Below are 19,573 nucleotides of genomic sequence, written 5' to 3' on the forward strand. Positions count from 1 at the left end.
TACTACAAAAGAAGGTAACATTTCTGATCCAAAGAGGGATTGTGTTCTTTCAATTTTACTCAAAGTCATTAAAATGAGTAACTAATAATCCGGTTTACAATAGGCAACACAATTCCTTAATTCCTACAGCATGAATGACACGACCTTCTCTGTCTGGCACTGTAAAATACCCAGCATGATCAACTACCAAGTCATGTGCTTGATCATTTGAACTAATGTTATGTACACAAGAGAAATAGAATATAGGCTTCTTCTTATGTAAAATAGCTTCCTTTCAATTTAATAATCTCTCCGTCCTCCATCCTAACTTCCTAGGGGGAGAGATATGGCAGAGACTGCGAACTTCCACAGGAAATTAAATCAAACAATAAAGCAGCTGGCTTGAATATATATCATGGTTGCAGTAGAACGAAACTCCAAAGAGATCTGACTGATGGGTCCTTGCTGTGTTCTGGGAGAGTTAAAAGAATTTTCTGCTGCTCACAAATATCCACAGCCATTGTCTCCTCCTTGCATACAGAAGTGCTTTTCAGAACAACTCAGCATACTCCCTTTGCAGCTGAGTCAGCCTGCGACCAGCTGCTGATCTCATTTCACCATAAATGCTGCAAGATTCCATTAGCTTCAGCAGATTTACATCAAATTTGCAGGGACGTGAGATCAGCATCTAGCCTGGCTCCTCTAGTGAAAGAATATTCAATTCTGCCTTATGCTTGTTCATGCAGTATCTACCTTAGCCACGCTTTGTGCAGAGATTACCCATTTATTACTATGTGCAATTGCAATGTTAAACACAAATACTCCTTCATAAAAATAAATAAAAGAACTGAATGGAGAAAGAAGAAAATGAACAAGATGCACACTGAGGCCCAAACCAGCAGGATTATGCACTAACATCTCATCAATCTGATCTTTTGCAGTATCAGTGATGTCTCAGAAAGCTACATATCTGCCGCTAACACTGATGGCTCAATTCTCGCTCAGCAAGATGGCATCAACAACCAAATGAAATGAAAACTCACAAATAGAGAATTTCACCCCAAATTTCCTACAATGGCTTCAGACCAGACTTTTTTTTTGGCATGACTTGCAGTAGGTCATCTTTCTGTAATATAAATGGAGAACTAGCTTATCATCTCTGAGTGCTGTGCTTTGTTCTCTAATCATACACTTACAGTAAGGGCTTGTCTGCACAGAGTAGCTGGCTGGCACAGTTGCAACAAAGTGCAGCTCCACCTGGGCCTGCCAAGCTCATGCTCCATACCAAAACAGAAGTCATTTTAATCTGGAATACCCATTCCACACGGTTTATCATTCTACGCAATATGAATTTTTAAGAGATACAGAGATGCTTGCAATGAAGTCCCCCCTACTGCATGTCCTGCCCTTCCCAGCTCCCTGAGAGCAAGTCCACAAAAGCCCCACGATCCATTTCAGACTCCTTTTAGCTGCTGACTTACATTTTTAGTTGAGCTTAGCAGTGTGCAAGCTTTGCACTGGTGCCCCATGGAAGAGAGGAGAGCACTTGCATCAAGTGTTTCAGTCACGCTCTCAGCAGCAATGCACACCAACCGTTTGGAGGTGAGTGGGATGTGGTCACACCTACCTTTTCCCTGTTGCTGTGTGCAGTGAGGGATCTGTGAGCAGCCCCCCGCAGTGCAGTTCTGTAGTTATAGAAGTTACCAGTAGGGTCCATCTGGTGCTAGATACACAAAAGACAACACATTGGTTAGAACACAACCTGCGTCCTCTGAAGGCAGCTTTGCCTTTAGTTGTACCAAATCGTAAACAGTCTAGCCTACATCTTCAAAAATCCACATGCACACAAAACCCGTGAACCACAGATACAATTAGAGCTCTGCAGGCACAGATCATGACTGTAACTAACATTTTTTTCTATTAATAACTTTCTGAGCTTTTATTTGAAGACTAAGGACTGCAAATTTTATATATGCCAAATCCTAGTATTCGCCATACAAAAGCCAACCACCCTGCATAAACTGTTTGAATAGGTGGTTAAAAAACATGCCCTCTAGTTAATGTTTATTGGAAGCCTGACTCCTAAAAAACAGTAAAGACTCTAACTACTGTTTATTGGAATGGGAAAATTCACAAAAACAAAGAATCCGAAACACAATTCAAGCAGCATGCCTTTATTTATTCATTTACCTCAAGAATGAAGAATTTGGCTGTTTTCACTTTTGACCAAGTCTTCTTTAACCTGGAAACTGGACTCATGTTCATTCCAGCTGTGAGGAAAGTGTAAAAGAAAAGCCATGGATGAGAGTCAGGCTTCCCCTTTATTTGTTACAGCCCGTGGTGACATCTGGTTAGGAGCTGTACTTACAAATGATTGCCATCAGTGAATTAAAATTCCCTATGTTAAAGCACTCTCGGGCAACATCAATGAAGAATTCAATGACTTGTGCTCGCTGTTTCTTTTTTGCAGGCTGCAAATTAACATAAAGATTTATAATCAGCACATGCAGAATTGGAGGGCATCTCAGGTAATCATCCCACACATAGCAGGGTCCATGCTACTTAAGCTACCTGCTGCTATCAGCCACTGGCCCCAGTTCTGTTCCAGCAACCCAGTGGATGCCAGTGACTGGCAGTGTCCAAAAATCAAAGTTTTCATTGAGATGACCCAGAAGGACTCCATGGCAGTACCCAGGCTTGCCTCAGTGTCTTAGTGATGGAGCAGGCAGCCCAAACAGCCCAAGCAGTGCCAGCTCCCTGCTGGCCTCCCTGAAGTCAGTGGGCACATCACTGTTGACATCCCTACGGCAGGATTTCACACCCATCTGACACAGCACCTTTGTCCCAGGAAGGCTTTGTTTCCCTGCATTAATCTCTTTCCCCTGTTCTGGGCCTTTCAGCAAGATGGGCAGGCCTAATGGAACCTTGCATTTTAATCCACATTGCAACTGGGCTGGAATCACCCCACCTTTCAAAGAAGATCTTCAGATGACAACGCTGTCAAATCACAAGCTATGGAGGCTGTTTATCCTGTTACTATTCCCCCCTTCAAAGGGGAAAACATTAATTTCATTTTGATGGGGTCAATCTAAACAAACTAAAACCACTACCAAGTGAAAAAAAAACACAGCAGTCACAGCTACAGCAATGGGCAGCAGGACAAAGCACCACGCGATGGGAATTCACATGCACAACAGAGCTTCAGGATGACAGCTAACAAATACTGCTCCACTAGAATCTTTTCCAGCAGAAATCTCAGAGGATAATTCAAGGCATTTTTTCCTCTCTTTTTCCCTGCAGGGTTCATTATTCCACACTGTGCTCCTACTACATCAATAGAAAGCGTATCCCCAGTGTGCTGCCAGCTCTGTTTTGCAATATGCTTGTCATTTATCAGGTTGTTTCTGTGAATGCAGCACTGCTAAAACTTACTGTCAGGCGCTTAGCTAGGTCATAAGAAATAAATCCCCAGGTTTCCTTATTAATGTGCCACCTTAAAGCGGTACCTCGAGCAGCAGTAAAGCATGCCACATCTGTTCCACTTACCATGCAGATTTCCGTTGCTACAAGATAGCAGAGTCTGTTGAACCATTTCACATAGGCCTCAAGGTTACTGGTCTTCTTCTGCTCACTGAAACAAGGCTGGGGAGCAAAAAGCACAGGAAGACTTGTAATTGCATTTCAGATACCTGCCCAACTGCTAAGCTACATCCTACACAAAGCAATCACTCGACCACATCTCTCTCAGGCACCGAGAAGACAGCGTTAAGGGCTCCTTGGAGAAAGGCAGCGGGTGGGTGGGTGCTGTGTGGAGGCACGGGGTCCAGCCCCCCGGGTCACTCCACGCAGTTCAGAGCAGTGCCTGGAAAACATCCCCGTTCTGCCTGCTCACCAACGCAGCCTGCGCTGACCCTTGCTTGCTATTACCAGCCAGCAGGCAGCAACACCACCACGCAGAGAAGGTAAAACGAGCACCATTTTCCACAGCCACCCGGTTTGTGCCTTTGATTCCAGCACTTCCCTCGCTTCAGTGAACACCATCACCCACGGCTCTTTTTTAAAGTTCCCCGTAATTCAGGGAAGTGAACAAGCAGTGAGCAAAAGAAAAAACACCGCTAGTTACTTCTTTATGGGAAAAATATTTCTCTTATTCTCTCGAGTATTCAGGGTAATAGGCTGTGCAGTGCCCCAGCTCTGTCTTGCTGGCTGCTCTGGTCACGTACATGCAAGACACACTTCTTCAATAAGAGCCATGACAAGAAGCACTTTTAGGAAGTTTTATATAAATTCCCGCAGCTAATAAGGGGCTGTGGGAGCAGATACTTGACTGAACTCCTGCAGCTACTTTGATATCAGCAGATAATTTGACTTCATCAGAGTGACAGGGTAGCTCACCCAGCCTGGAGATGCTGCTTGGGGTTGTAAGAATTGTAGGAACTCCTTTTCCCAGCCCTACATTCTGAGACTGTCCATTGAGGACACACTGCTCTCTAGAGTTCACATCATTTACCTGAACATTCGTCAGCATCCACTAGAGGGTATCAGAGAATACTGAATTTTTGTTTGCCACAGATGATCATTTCCCAGAGCTGCCAGAAATACATGCCACCAAGAAGAAAATCACAACGCAAAAACACAGCTCCACGAACGTCAGTGGGACTGCCCACGTTATGTAAGTTAAACAAGCACCTAAAACCCCTTAAGAAATAGGCCTCAGTGTGATTTACATTACATTAAGATTCTTCCAATCAAGGTAATTCAAAGGACAATATTTACCTGCAGTTCTGTATGCAGGCATTTTTGGAAGCAGAAATCACAGTACCATACTGGGGGCAAATCTTAACAAGCCTGCAATTCCTACCCCCTTTATGAGTAGACTATACATACAATAAAATATATATACATATTAAAAGCATCTCAGCAGTAAACATTGGCAAGCAGCACGTGAATATCAAACAAAAAGAAAACCCAAAGCAGCCCCAGCCTATCTACAGCAGTTGCTTTTATTGCACTCTGTGGTATTTCTTGCTCCCTGTTACAGGGGAAAAAAAAGTATAAAAAACCTAGTTTTTGTTCTGAATGTGATATTTCCATCACAACACTGCTGTCCCGTGCCAGGTCACAAGAACGATAGCTAATGCCACAAAACTTGTGTAAAATGCATACATTTGAAGCTGAAGGAGACAGCTTTTTAAAGGTTAAGATTTATAAACGGCAACAATATTTAGCACCTCCCTAGCATCCTCCATCTGCAGCTCTCAACGTGCTTGATAAACATTCATAAATGAAACCTTTTGAAGCCTTCATGCAAGAAGGTAATGCAGTGATGCATCCCTGCTTCGAGCTCTTCTTTTCTCCCTTAATGTGCACTACGTCACAGGACTGGCACTGGGCAGCACCCCAGCGTTCAGTTTTGCATTTGAAGAACATGCGTAACTGTCAAATTTGTTTAGAAACATCTCTTGTCAGAGTCTATTGAGATGTTTTGATTGGATTTCCCATCCCACTGCTACTTTCAGGCTCTCCACCTCCCATTCTAATCCTACCTGTCCACCTTAGTTGATGTTTCCTTATTACTCAGTATCACTCTGTGCTGCCACCACATTAGAAATTCTAGATACAGCTACAGCCATTGTGCACACACCTCCTTATTGCTGAACATTTCCTTCTTCTTCTTAGCATGCCTCTATGGCTTGACAGAATTTGACTTCATTTACTGCCACCTCCCTCCCATTTTTCCAAACTTCACTCAGATTCAGTGCCCCCGTATGATTCCTTTCATTTTTCTCTCCTTTCCCTCAATCTCTGTAACCCCAGTGAGAGAAGGACAGAGCCCAAGGCTGCACTTTTTGTCTGTCCGTGCCTCCCTGCCTTCACAAGTACAAGCTATGCTGGTGCTCTTTGGGAAACACTACAAAGAGCAGTCTCCCTGTTTCTAGTGATAAATTCTGCCACTGATGTATGACCTCAGTGGGAGCCCATGCATGGGTCTGGTTCTGGGGAAGTATTTTCCACCCTCTTTCTTTCCTGGCAGCACGTGAAATCTCAGACTCCCACTCTCCAGCCAGAAAGTCTCTTCCCGTGCTGAGGCACTCACTGAAACACTGCTTCAAACCCCACTGGAATCAGCGGAAAGACTCCGACTGGCTTCCAACAATTTTGGAGGAAGCCCTGACCAGGCGCTCCGTTCCCTGCAGAGCTTTGGGTTCCAAGCTATTGTGTGCAGAGAGCAGAGGCTGTTGATTCATGACGCACTGACTCACTGCTGTGGTGTCTGGGCACACGCCGTGCACATTACCTCATGTCCAGAGTCTTTACGCCTCTAACACCAGCAGCAGACACCCCCTGGTTCTGCACAGCTACAGGCCCTCTGCCCTGGCCAAAGCAGGTTAGGAGGAGAAGCCAGGGGTCAGAATTTCAGCAAGGAGGCCAGTCTCTGGCTGGGACATATTCTCACAAGGAAGGAATGACAACGACCTGCCAGCAAGAGATCTACCACCAGGTCCCATCCTTGCAGTCAGCTCTGCCAGCTGGCCTGGCCCTGGCTGATATACATCCCAGGCCCTGCTTTTATGGATTGGTTCAGCTCACATCAGTTCACTCAGAACAAACAGTTATTGCAGGAAATACTTCGTATGTGGACAAGTCATACCTTAGTGCCATCCAGAGGGTCTTTATGTACAAATGCCTGCACAAACTCCTCGGGTCCAATGTGACTTAGCCTTTCCTATTAGAGGGGAAAATGAGAGAGACAGAAGAAATAAGAAAGCATCCCAGTCCTCCGTTTCTCTTGGTAAAACATTCCCATTATCTGTAAGTTTTGAATGATGTTGCTGAACTGGTAGACAGCCAACTAGCACAAGACATTAAAATTCATAAGAACAATTAGAGTTATTTCAGCAGAAAGAGGAAGATGAGAATAAACACGTCTCATTACTGAGAAGCCACAGCAAAAAAGCAAAAAAAAACAACACGTTTTCAGTAGGTCACAGGTCACAAAGTATTTTAGTGGAGATATTTTGGAAGATTAGGACACTCAAAAACTATTAAAATCAATCAAGGAATTATTAAAACATCTGAAGATCTGCAGAGGGCAGCAATAATGTTTTATGCTTTTCCGTGAGCACCTAGGGAGGACCTGAACCTGGGAGAAAGGTGTGCAGCACAGCACTCTGGCCAAGATCTGGGGGAACCTCTTGACCTTCCTGGGACTAAGACTTGTTTAATGAATAAGCAAGCTGAAAAGGTAAAGTGATGTGCCCCAAGATGCACAGGAACACTCTGATATACATCTTGCTTCCCAAGCATCTCTTAACCTATCAAACCCTGCCTCCTGCTGCAGTGATGATACAGCACGGGATGTGCTGCAGCAGTGCGGACATTTTTTGGTTGTGTCTGGAATACTTAGCAGCTGATGGCTTAAAATAATATCTCTGCCTGCAGAAGTTGGAAACCATTCCTACGTACCAGCTCCACATGTGTCAGCTGCTGAGCCAGAGTGTAAGGGTCACTGCAGACGCTCAGGATCTCTCTCTGAATTGATGGTGGTTTACTTTTAAAGGCAACCAGCTTATCAGAGACAGCAGCACTGATCTTGACAATCCCTTCTTGCCCGTGGCTGAGGGTTGCAAGCTTCTGATTCAGGGTCTGCAAAAGCTGATTCATCTTTTTCCAGTAGGCCTGGAGAGACAGGGAGAGAAAGGAACGTAAACCACTCACAGCATTTGACAAAGGTGTGTTTTTAACCTGAATTTTGCCTTCTGCAAAATACTCCTAAGCCAGCAACAGGTTACCCGAATAATCGGTTGGCTTAATTACAGCTCTGTGCTCCGGGCCGCAGCAACAGACTGCAGCCTAGAGAAGAGGCGAGCAGGGCTGGTGGGCTGCGCTGGCACCAACACTCACACATTGCTGCCAACACCAGTGCTGCTGGGATCAGAGAAGTAATGCTGCAACAGGAGTTATTCCAGCTTTCTGGAGCACAGCAGCATTTGGTACCCATCCTTTATGTCAGCAACATGTTGGCTGAAAACTACCTGTAAATAGTTCCCGGTCAACTCTAACTTATTGGGACTAAGAAATGTTTTCAAATCTATTCTCTCCAGCATTTTGAGCCGAGAGCAGCAGAAGCACGCTGTTACTTGCTACCCAGCTGAAGTGGTCTGAGCACTGCATAGCTTTGAGTATTTAATATCCAAAATGTTAATTGCTACTGAAGGAAGCTGATATCGTATTCCAGGCACGGCCACGTGCTCAGCGGGATGATCATTACCAAGTTGTGCAGGTTGCTCTCAGAGCTGGAGCAGCTCTTTACAAAAAAAAAGAGTGGAGCTGCTGGCCATGGAGGATGGGCACAAAGAAATTCAATTCTTCATGACTGACATACGCAGACATTATAAAGCTGAGAGAACTGGTAGATGGGCTCTGAAGACGAGGATTAATTGTAAAAGTCCTTGGGCTAAAGCTTCACATGGAGCAGAGGATATATTGTACTGAGGTGTTCCTCTGCAGGAAAGCCTCATTTGCTTTCCCAGCCAGAGAAGTAGCACCAGGCAGTGGTGCGATGGGTGCTTGCTGACTTTCTGAGGGCACAGTCACTTGGGGCAGTAGTTGTCAGGTTGGCCTGTTATCAGCTGCTCCCCCAGCACAAAGCTGCACAGTGAAGAGATTCTCTGGCTGCTCACGTGTGGAACACCTCCTCTCCCTTCATCCCAGCAGATTTCAGTGATGTTAAGTTGCCAGTAACATCAGTTTGTAAAATGCCAGCGTGAAACCAGAGCTGGCACAGAGCCCTCTCGTGTTACATCTGTACTGTGCAGCAGATGTACACCTTGGCACCCTCCGTGCAGTTTTTATTGTCACAACAGGGACTTGGCCCACGTGTGCCTTCCCATGGAGGCCAACACACACCTGTGCCACGGCCAGGCTGCACGCAGCCCAAGTGCATGCTTGGGAAGTAGTCCTGAATCCCATGGATCAGAAACAGCCTTTGTCTTCTCCAGGCTTCTGTAGACTGCAGGTAGTCTTCAGTTTTTGGCACTGACTAGTACCAAAGCAGCAGAAACTGGAGGCAGTATTCTCCTTGCTGACATAGGATCCCACCTGCCCACTGGAAGCAGCGTCCCCATAACATGCTTCCTTCTGCCCTGTTCCCGTTAAGGTCTCAGGCTGGAAGCCCTCAGAACATCCCAAGTGCTTCAACTTCTGTGCAATGCTTTGTAATGTGTACACAGTTCTAGCAGGAGGTTTCACATTGCTGAGGTACCTCTCATTTCATGCAAGGAAGATGTTCTTTTGAGTCAGGCTGGAGAACAGCCAGAGAAGCAGTTTGTAGTCAGGTTATTTTGCAAACCAGAGCTGCTAAGTCCAAAATGAAGCAAGTACCTAGAAGGCAGGAGGGACTCATCTTCAAGAACATCAACGCAGGTTTCATTCAGAAGCAAATCACAGAGGAGGAGTGAAAATCGAGTGAGGAAGATGTAAAATAAATAATTGAAATAGTTTTTAGAAAATAAAAAACGTCTTTCACTTTTTATCTGTTCCTGATATACACCAGCTCCATGGAAAAGAGACTTCTGGTCTTCTTCATGTAAGTCCTGGCTCAAGCAGATGGTCACTCGTTTGATTTGCAAAGACCATTCTGGGCCTGAACTACTGAATGCCATCAAAACATTTCTGCAGCTTACATCCAGGTATGTTTGCCAAACTCAGAATAGCCTACCAAGGTCTATGAATAGAAGACTATTTTTAGTAGAAAATCAAGTAGTGACGTATTTTGACATTTTGTGAACATGTTTTGAAAACATGGAAATTAATCTCTGAAACCAAACTTTTCTAGAGAGTATAAAGCATTTGGCTAAAGAAAAAAAAAAAAAAAAAAAAAAAAGCTGAAAACCAACTTTGCTTTCCAAAAGGAGTTTGGATGAGAAATCTTTGCTCAGCCATGTCTGTGCAGTATCAGTCTTCACTGTTTGGATGAAAAGCCAAAAAGCAGCAGAATTCGTTGAAAGACATGAATATTTAGCAAGTCTTTCAATACACCATCATCAAGAGATCTAGTTTCATCTAGCATCATACAGAACACAGCACAAAAAAATTGATATAGGCAACAATAGACAAAGATTTGGGTAAGCCAACCAGATAACATAATGAAATAAGAGTTAGTGGACATAAAAAAGATTATTCATAGAAGAGAGCTCTTGAGAGACTCACCCAGAAACCTTTTCCTGTATTAGGGAAGAAATAAATAAATAAAATTAAAAACTGCTTTTGCCCTTTTAAAAGTATTTCCTGCCTCCTTTAAACTATGTTCGGTAGGTGAAAACAACATTGTTCATTACCTTCAACGTGCTGATAATTACCTTGCCACCAAGTGACCCCCCTTGAACAGGAGCGGCGTGCGGGACTCTGTCAACCTATTTCACTTCATTGCCACATTAACAGTCAAAAGAAGCCTTCTACTGTTTAATATTTAAAGAAAATGTTTCATTCTTTACTGGGAAAGTTACTCTGAAGATGGCAGGCCTCAGCAGGTGGCTTAGGAGCTCAAATTTTAATTAAAATTTCCAACTCTAAATGCAAATCACAGCACTTAGTAAGAAATGCTTCTCAGCATGGACACCTTCCTAAGCACATCACGGAGCCTCTGGACGACACAAAGGACAGAAGCACACACTGCGGGGGGAAAATCCTGCATTAACCTACATGGACTAGATGACCTCACAAATCTTTCAATCTTTAATTTCTCTCATCCGCCATGGGAACAACTTTTTTTTCCAAACAACTAATGGGCACCACCACTCTTTCGTGCTGCCCCTTAAAAAAAAAAAGAAATTTGCATCTGCAGGATACGAGCTGTTCCTTAAATTAATTATTGATTTCGCTCAGGCATAATTACTTGCAATTATAGTTCCTAGTAGTATTTGAAAAACAATGATTTGAACCTAATCCAGTCTGAGGCCCCCCAGAGCACCCAAGAACGTCATTGCTCATCTGTGCATGCTCCAAAGCAAAGGTGCACAGCATCTGCCCAGGTTAGGCAAATAAATTACTGCTCTGTATGCAGAAGGTTGATTTGTACCATTTACTTCTCTTTACCGGGGCAGGTACTTAGCACAAAGCAGCTGCCTTTTAAAACGGTTTTCTCCACACCCGTTATATCCCTGCTGTCTGCCCTGTTGGCTGGTTCCTTCTTTCCAGTACATGTAGACATGATTTCGGTAGGTCTGTACAGTTCAGGTGCTGGTGCCTTTCTTGGCGGTTGGCAGGAGCAAGCTCATTGCTTGTTTCCCTTGAAGAAGAATTTTGACTCTCAGGTCAATGGAGTTGGGTCCCTTCTGGCAGCCCTTTTTGTTTCCTTCACCTCTAGAGAAGTGTCACGCAGCTTCCCCTTCCCACCCTGTCTCTCCCGCAGGCTGGTCCAGCCGAGCTGTGCCAGCCGAGAGCCACCCAAAAGTGCCAGCTGTGATGCCAGCCCAGCCCAAGTGCAGCTGTTTCCATTTCTCTTGTGTTTCATGTGGGTAGGAGGGCTCAATTTCATTTCCGTTTTGCTGCAACTCCACTAATTCTTTCTCTTTTTCTCTCCACCCTCCCTCTCTTGCCCTAATGGGCATCGTGCCTCTTGTTACACTGAGTTGCACACATCTGTGGCCTGACCCTGGTGCTGGAGGGGGACCGAGTCCTTCCACATCCCATGGTTAACCTAGAAGTAATTAGAAACTCTCTATGTGCTATTTACTCTTATCCTTGTTATTTTCTTGGACTTTGTGGTACTTTTAATGTTTCTGAATTAATTTACGGAGTTCACCCACCTGAATTTGGAAGCAGGCCTCACAGATGTGCTGTTGACTGTGTCCTGCTCTGCCACACGCAGCTCATGTAACTGAACACCAAGACCACGGAACTATATAGGCTGATTTTCTGCCCAGAGGGCAACAAACTGCTGTCTTCTGCCACTTTTATACACCCAGAGAAGCTACATGCCCATAACCATTTTTATTTATTTTTTTGTTAAAGGTAGGAACTGTCCCTTGCAATCTTGCTGTATCAGCAAAACAGACAGGATTCAACAGGAGCTACGTTTTGGCCCACAGATATATGGACTTTGATGGGGATCCCAGTGGCATTGTCTGCTATTCTGTGACTGTCTGCCTTCTATCCGGGTGCCAGCTTTACCATATCAACCAGCTCAAGCACAGGGCCTGTGGACTCTTTCATGCAGGACAGGAGTGTGCAAACTGAACCCTTGTTAGATTCACTAATGAAAAAGATGAGAAAATGCAAAGATTGTTTCAAGACAGTTACCAGACTGAAAACAGGTAAGATAAGGAATGAAAAATGGTTCCACTTTCACAACCACTCATTTTCTTTGAAATAGGAAGCCTTTGTCAGGTACCTTTAAGCAACTGATCATCCTGATCATCTTTCTTAGTTCCATACTCTCAATTGATGATGAGATGCTTGTTCCACTCCACCATCACTAAATTAAACATCCTGAAGTGCTCCCTAAGCCATTGCTTGGGCAGGATGGTCATGATATTTCACTCCTCTGCTAGGCTATAATTTGGGAGATCACACCTCTGTTGCTATTTGAATTCTAAGCACCACTTTCAGTCTATGCTATCTATCAGATCTCCCATCTGTAAATGAGGAATATGCAGTAGATGAGTCCTATTGATTACTCTGATGTTTCCCTGTGTTACTACCACAGGAGTACCTACACCAAGAGATGTGGCTTTCAGGGAAGCTACTACAGGTTTTAACCACTAGAGGAGAACAAAACCGTGAGAGTTCCAAGGCAGAGTTCCTAGAAAAGTGGCAAACATCAGGAGGAAAAGGAAGAACCATGTGGGAAAATGAACCAAACTCTTCCACAGAGTGTCACAAGTCAGCTGTCCTCACCTCATCACATGGGGCTATCCTGTGAATCATGTCTTTCAGATGGCCGATCATCCGCTCTTCCTGAAAGTCATACGGGAATGTTTCTGTCCACTCTGTCAGCAACTGTAAGATTTTGGGTCCGAATTTTCTGATTCGTGCCTGAAATGGAAACCAGAATGATGCACAGGGATTGAAATGGGTTTACTCTTTAAAGTCCCAGCAAATACATATCTTACTGAATGTGGGGCCAGATTTTCAAAGAAGACACTTAGAGTTGCACCTGCAAAATCTGCACACATGCAAACTAATGGCATGTTGCACAAATGACACATTTTGGCATGCAAATATGCCAGTACTTAGATGCATGCGCAACAACCTGGTTTACATGCAGATTTAAGTATTCTGCACATGCAATTGGCCACTTTGTAGTTGGCTGGACATTTTGTGGGTGCAACCTTTGTACCTTTTTTGAAAACAACTGGCCTTTTGGCTGATTTGAACCATGTGTTCTTCTCCTTTGAACTTACAACCCTCCTATGCTTTCATCCTTTCCCCAAAAAATTGATTATCATGTATCTCTTGCCCAACAAAGTGGTGAGTCTTTTGCTTCTTTCCTTTCTGTGAGGATGAAAAAACTGCTTTGTGACCGGTGGCATATGTAACATGAGGAAGAACAGACGGACAAAACACCAGCCCTTAGGAACTTTACCTGGACTACTGACAATGTTGTGCTCTTCCCACATGAGCTCAAGGTCATGATAGGATAAGGACACCCACTCACAGAACACACAGCTGGTGCCCACTTTGCTTTTGGTGTAGATTTATCTGAGGATGCAGCAGCAGAACAGTCGGGATGATACAGAACAAGGAGGGATATGTGGGGAACAGCACAATTGGTGCCTTAGTATTATCTCAACAGACTGCCAGTGCAGCTGCTTCCAAAGCTTTCATCCTCCATTATCCAAGAACATGGGAAAAGGAAATTGCGTTAAACAACAAACTGCATTTTTATTTACAGAAAACACAGACCCAAACAAACAGCCTTCTTTTGCATCTTACGTACTGTAGCTAAAGTGTACCCTGTAATCAGGAAAAATTATACTCTAGAGCTCCCTGCTTTTCAACCAAGGTGGTTGAAACGCGTATTTCAGCTTTCCACCAACAACAGGTTTCAATGAACCACATCTCTAAAAATAACTGCTGTCAGCTAGCATTAAGCTCATGCTCAAAGACCAGCAGGTGGCTGCTAAAGGGAAAGCTTTATTGGAAACTACAAAGGTCTGGGGAGACATTTGCTCCAGCTGTATAAACTGCTATTACGAGTGGAAGGAGAGGACGTGGTGCAAGTCAGAGGACATGGCTCAGGGGATGGGAGGTCACTGATGTGCAGTTTCAAAGTCAGCCCCACTCTCAGTAACACAAAATCAGCTGTCCCACCAACTGTGCATTACTACAGGAACGTCCAAAATGCAGATTCACTTTAGGCAGATTTGAGATCATAACAAGATCACGTTTCTCATTTCTTGCAAGGTTTAATAAGCAGCAAAACTTTGGAATGCTCACATTTTTAATCCTCCTAAATTTGCATCTGGCATAGCATCAGAGAACAGAATCCATCATACCTCAGAAAAACTGTTCTGGATGCTGCACCTCACACAGGTATTTCCAACTCACATTGTATGTGCAACCTAAATGCCAGACTTCTATGCAGTCTGGCTGATTGTACTGTGCAGCGAAGGCATAGCTCCTGCTCCTCATGCAACCAGTTGCTCAGGTTTGCACAGGCCAAAAGAAGCACGTACATTCAGATGTTGGTGATTGAACACTGATGCCAAAAACATCATGTTTCAAAGCTGGGAAAGCTAATCCTGAAAACCATGCCAGAATTTTGGGTTCTTTTTTTGGAAAATTGCAACTGGTGCGTGTTCTTCTCCTCTCCACTGCACTCAAGATTCATCTCCTGCTCCAGGTAGCATACCAGAGAGGTCTTCCATCATGCACTGAGACTCTCAATGCGATCCAGTGGGATCCAGATGTATCACAGTGCCTGTGGGGCTGCCAGAGGATGCAAGCGTGTTGGTAAACACTGTACTGGTCTGCAGAGTCGCTAGGGCAAAACAGGAGGAGCAGTGACGCACTAACAGCTTGGATTTGCTCATTCTGTCAGCTTGTCACAGCCTCAGTACTGCTTCAGCTCGCTCCTGGTGTGCCAGACAGCGCCGCTCTGCAGCACGGCTGTGCAGACAATCTGTCAGTGCTGGCAGCGGGAGGTTAGTGGGTAGCTGCACGCTGGTACGTGGCGTTCACACTGACAGGTAAGGCCAAAGGGAACTGTTACATACTGTACCAGAAGCAAGAAATAAAAAGGTCAGACGCATTAAGTAAAAACGGGAGAGGGAGCAGTGTGCCGCCACCTGCAATTGACAGTGTGTGAGGTTTATGTCCTACCTCCTGGCATCCTGCAGGCTTCAAAGCCTTAAAGAAGTTAGGAAGGAAAGCCACCTGGGAAGGCTGAGACAGTGGGAAAGGGAAATTAGAAGAAGATCTGAAGTGATTAGTGGCTGGAGCGCTGCTCTGGGACATGGGTACTAAGATGCCTCAGTGTCAGGATCTCAACAACAACCGTCACACTTAGGAAAAAGTTTCATTCAATCCAAAGGGAGGCAAAGCCACAAACCAGAGCCCCAGAACTCTGACTGTTGAAAATGCCTCACATTTTTCTGATGTAATGATGAACTAACCTTGTCCAGCACGGGGTCATCCAGCCGCTGCTGCTCAATGCACTTGTGACAAACTCGGGACAAAAGCTCATGGGGTTCGATGAAGAGTCTGGAACTCAGCAGGAATGTAAAGATGTAGGCTTTCTGTGGGAGAAAGTCAAGCACACCTGCTGTAAGCCAGCCACTCAGTGGGTAATATTAGTCATAAAAGCCCTGAACTCCATGGTTTTATTTCCACTGGCACACACAGAACAGAGCTGTGTGTCTAAAAGCCATCGATTCCTGGCCCCTACAAACAGAACTGGTTGCAGTGGGCACAGGAGGCAGCGGTAGCTCCTACCTCCACAGCATCCACGTCCAAATTTTGCTTGCCCAAACCCTGTGCAAAGTTGCAACGAAGACCGTGCGTAGGTCTCTCTACAGGAGCTGACCCAGGTATTGGAGACAGCACCACCAGGAATGCACAGAGACCACTGGAAGCTGATCGTGTAAACTCAGGCATCCCAGTGCTGTACAGGGCTGCGAGCTCAGAAAGCCTCACATGAATCACATTTTGTTACTGCCCTGAAGGTCTCACTCTGCCTCCTTCAGGGAACATTTCATTTATCCTCCTAACTCCCCAAAATATGTTTCTATCAGCTAAACTACACCACATGCAGCCTCACATCTGTAAACCTGAGGGGAGCAGGCCTGTTGGATAAATCCTTGGATTAGTTAAAGCATTTCTGCAGTGAAATTAAAATATACGCATGAATCCTCAGTCATTTGCTTCCCAACCCACCCTGGTGCCTGGATTATCTTCTTTCCCCCAGACCTAGCCATGCTCCTGAGCAGCGGGTGCAGTATTTCCTATCACACGTTCCTTAATGAAAATCTCACAGACTAATCTGGCCATTACCTATTTTTATTGCCTTTCTGTTCTTTTTTAATTAACATGTTTCTTTATTACTTATTTTTAGCTGATCAGAAACGGAGCTGCAGGTAATTTAAAACACGCTGTCTGCTCTGCATTGATAACTTTAGGAATTCTCTGAACTGCCCAGAAGTCAATGCTGCTCCGGTGCTTTGAAACACAAGCCTTTCCGCAGAGACATATTAGCACTTGAAAGTCTTCCAGTAAGATTCTGTGCTGAATTCCACTGAGTATGTGCAAAATCCAGTGAAGCCAATGGCTTTCAGGACCATAAACCTGCTCACAGTTTAAACCCTCACACTGCTGATGGAGAAACACTGAATATTCACTGATGGAGAGAGGATTAGGGTCCGGATCCTGCTGTCCAGTGACTGCAAAGTCGCTGTGATCATAATCCCAGGTAAATTAAGAAGCCACCAGAAGCAGCGTTTCTGTTCTCACTGAGGGACTGTTTCGTACCTGCAGTGAAACCTGGATGACTTCAGCAGCTCCTGAAATTCAGCTAATTTAATGCCAGTTCAGGTTTGAAGTTTTTTGCTTCAGTCTTCATCTAAATCTCTCTGGGATGCGCTGCTATTTTTGCAGTGCTCCTACTGATAAATCACTAATTCATCATCGCCACAGCTTCTCCCCCTGCCCTGTTCCCTCATTTACAGGCAGCATCAACTTTGGGATCTACTTTTTCATGGAAACAAATGCAGAACAGCAAAACAGCATTTAAAGCAATTCATTAACATACGCAGCCTTTACATAAGCCCTCTTAATTGAAAATTGAAGACATTTGCACTTTTGCATAAAGCGCAGTCCCAATTCATCAAAAATAAACTGTTTATTGTACTGTGAATGGCTTACTTCAGGGTAGTAATCAGTGGTAGGTATGAGATGCTGGATTAGAGCATCCAGAGATGCTGAGGTAAGGTTTCCATCCTGGAAGATCAGTCCTCCTTGTTCATCTTCTTTTGCAGTATGTAGATGAGGGCTGAAGCTACATGGGGTAAACATACTGGTAGAAGTCAGCGTTTGGGGCATGCCTTCCTGCAACAGAGAAAAGCTCACATCAGGCAAAGACCCTTCAGGTTCACAGCCACAGCTGTCTTCAGGTTGGTTTGAAAACCAGAAGCCAATAATGAGAGCTTCCTGTTCACATTCACTCTTTGTTATATCATTTTTTAGAGTTGTCATTAGCAGATCACACCTGCAATGGGAAATACACAGGAAAATGTTTTGATTTACACCTTTGGATTTAGGATGAGAGGGAGAGAAAAGGGGGTGCCAGCCTGGGTTTGGCTCAGGAAGAGCCTTGTGAAATGCTCCGTGGCTCCCATGGGACAGGAGAGCCATCAGAGTGAGCAAGTGATAGCAGCAGGAGCAGAAATCAAATGCAGGAGGATGGAAAAATAAAAAGGGTTGGAGAAACAGAGAATGTGGGAGTTGATAAAGGGATTAAAGGGCAAAGAATTGAGGAACAAGGAAGAGGAAGAAGGCAGACACCTGCACTGTTTTTGGAGCCTGAAGCTAGTCAGCCCCAGATCTATACTTAGGTACTAAGTATATGCTTCAGAAAGATCCTGAGCAGCCATCAGCTTCACTAGAGCTGCAGAGTCCTCAGCACCTTTGAAAAGGAGGCCAGGCAAACACAGAGCACGTAGCCCAGTTTCAAGCTCCCTGTATGTCAGTTCTCTGGGCTGTCCGGGTTGCATTCTGGGCTCTAACTCATTTTTGTGGTTTACAATCAGCTTTAAACATTTCTTCTGTTCAGCAAAGTAGTTTTTTGTTTCTGAGTTGGTGCAGGGAGAGGACAGATTTTGCCCTGAGGGCTTTAAAGCACCTCCAGCTGCCTCTGAAATGCCCCCTCAAAGCGCTGCTCTCGGCTAGAGGCTGGGCTGCAGGACAGGGGCTGGGACAAGGACAGCGTGCACTCACTCCCAGGTCAGCAAATGCATCATCCAGACCAAGGTTCTTTGAACACACAAACCCCCTGTGACCTGACGATTGGCTTCGAAATTTGATTTAACTCGACAAGAGGGAGGATGGGAAAGAGATGACAAAAGGGAGGAGTCCTTGAGCCAACCTCTGCTCCCCTGAGCAGCTACAAAACATCTCCCAGGACTGCAGCTCTCCCTCCTAAGCATAACCTCTGCCTGCTGGAAGAGCAGGATCTGCACCCCATGGCCTGCAGGGCCAGCATCCACCTCCCACGCAGGGAGGCACAGGGCCACGGGCTGACACTGCCTGCTGTGACAGCTCGTCCTGCCTGCTGCTGCTCGGCCTCAGGCACTCACCGGATACACCTTATTTTCTGGCATCCTCCTCTGCCGTTTCCTTCACCCTGCTCCATCTCGTTTTCTGCCTCTTTACCATCCCACACAACTTCCAGAGCTGCCCCGTGGCTTTGGCTTACAGAGCTGAGCTCACGTTTCTCCCTCACGCTCACAGGGCGCGCTGGGCCTCTGGCAGCCGGCTCAGCTTCAGTCCCACACATGGCACTTTGTAGTTACTCCTCCGAAGAGCCCTGCACGCAGAAGCACCTCTCAGCCTGGCACAACCCAGCTACTCCCCCGGGCTCAGGCTGCTGTGAGCTGCCAGCTCGGAGCGATGCTGGGCAGTGAGGAGGGGAAGGCAGCGCCTGTGAGCCAGGCCGGCTGCGATGCCCCAGGAGATGCCGGGAGCTGAGCCCCAGCACAGCAGGAGATCAGGCTGTACGAGCAAAACCGGGGTGGCTTCCCCCTTCAAAGGAGGGATCGTTCCCCCAGAGCCAGTATCGGGGTTACGGCATCGTCTGGGAGGCCGGGAGCAGGGCTGGGGAACAAATCCCTGCCTCAACTGCACCCCAAACGAGGTGGCGGGGATTTTAATGTAAGGACCGTAACGTCTCAATGTCATCCCAGGCAGAAGGAAAGTTGAAGTATCCAGTTTTAATGATCGTGCAGATGTGCCTGTTAATAAGGCTTTGAGAGCAAGTAATTGCTGCTTTTTGTACACAGCTCAGGCGCCGCGTAGTAAATGGGAGAGACTGCCAAATCCCATTTGTTACTTCCACCACGCTCCGTGTTACATCTTGTTTCTATGGCAATAATCCCAA

At 45.5% G+C, this 19,573-nt stretch overlaps 1 protein-coding gene across 3 annotated transcripts in view; it reads right to left on the minus strand.

The window, feature by feature from the left end:
- Positions 1–19,573, minus strand: part of RASGEF1C (RasGEF domain family member 1C) — a 74,363-nt gene that overhangs the window by 12,762 nt on the left and 42,028 nt on the right. For all 3 annotated transcript variants that reach the window (XM_068697684.1, XM_068697683.1, XM_068697685.1), the window contains exons 2-10: positions 17,344–17,526; positions 15,600–15,722; positions 12,880–13,017; positions 7,447–7,659; positions 6,632–6,706; positions 3,526–3,621; positions 2,348–2,450; positions 2,170–2,249; positions 1,607–1,702 (exon numbers count right to left, since the gene is read on the minus strand). In XM_068697684.1, coding sequence (XP_068553785.1) covers positions 1,607–1,702; positions 2,170–2,249; positions 2,348–2,450; positions 3,526–3,621; positions 6,632–6,706; positions 7,447–7,659; positions 12,880–13,017; positions 15,600–15,722; positions 17,344–17,520 — 1,101 coding nt within the window. In that variant the 5' untranslated portion in view covers positions 17,521–17,526. The remainder of the gene's footprint in view (positions 1–1,606; positions 1,703–2,169; positions 2,250–2,347; positions 2,451–3,525; positions 3,622–6,631; positions 6,707–7,446; positions 7,660–12,879; positions 13,018–15,599; positions 15,723–17,343; positions 17,527–19,573) is intronic.

This window comes from Anas acuta, chromosome 14 (genome assembly GCF_963932015.1).
Source record: "Anas acuta chromosome 14, bAnaAcu1.1, whole genome shotgun sequence".
NCBI classification, from domain to species: domain Eukaryota; kingdom Metazoa; phylum Chordata; class Aves; order Anseriformes; family Anatidae; genus Anas; species Anas acuta.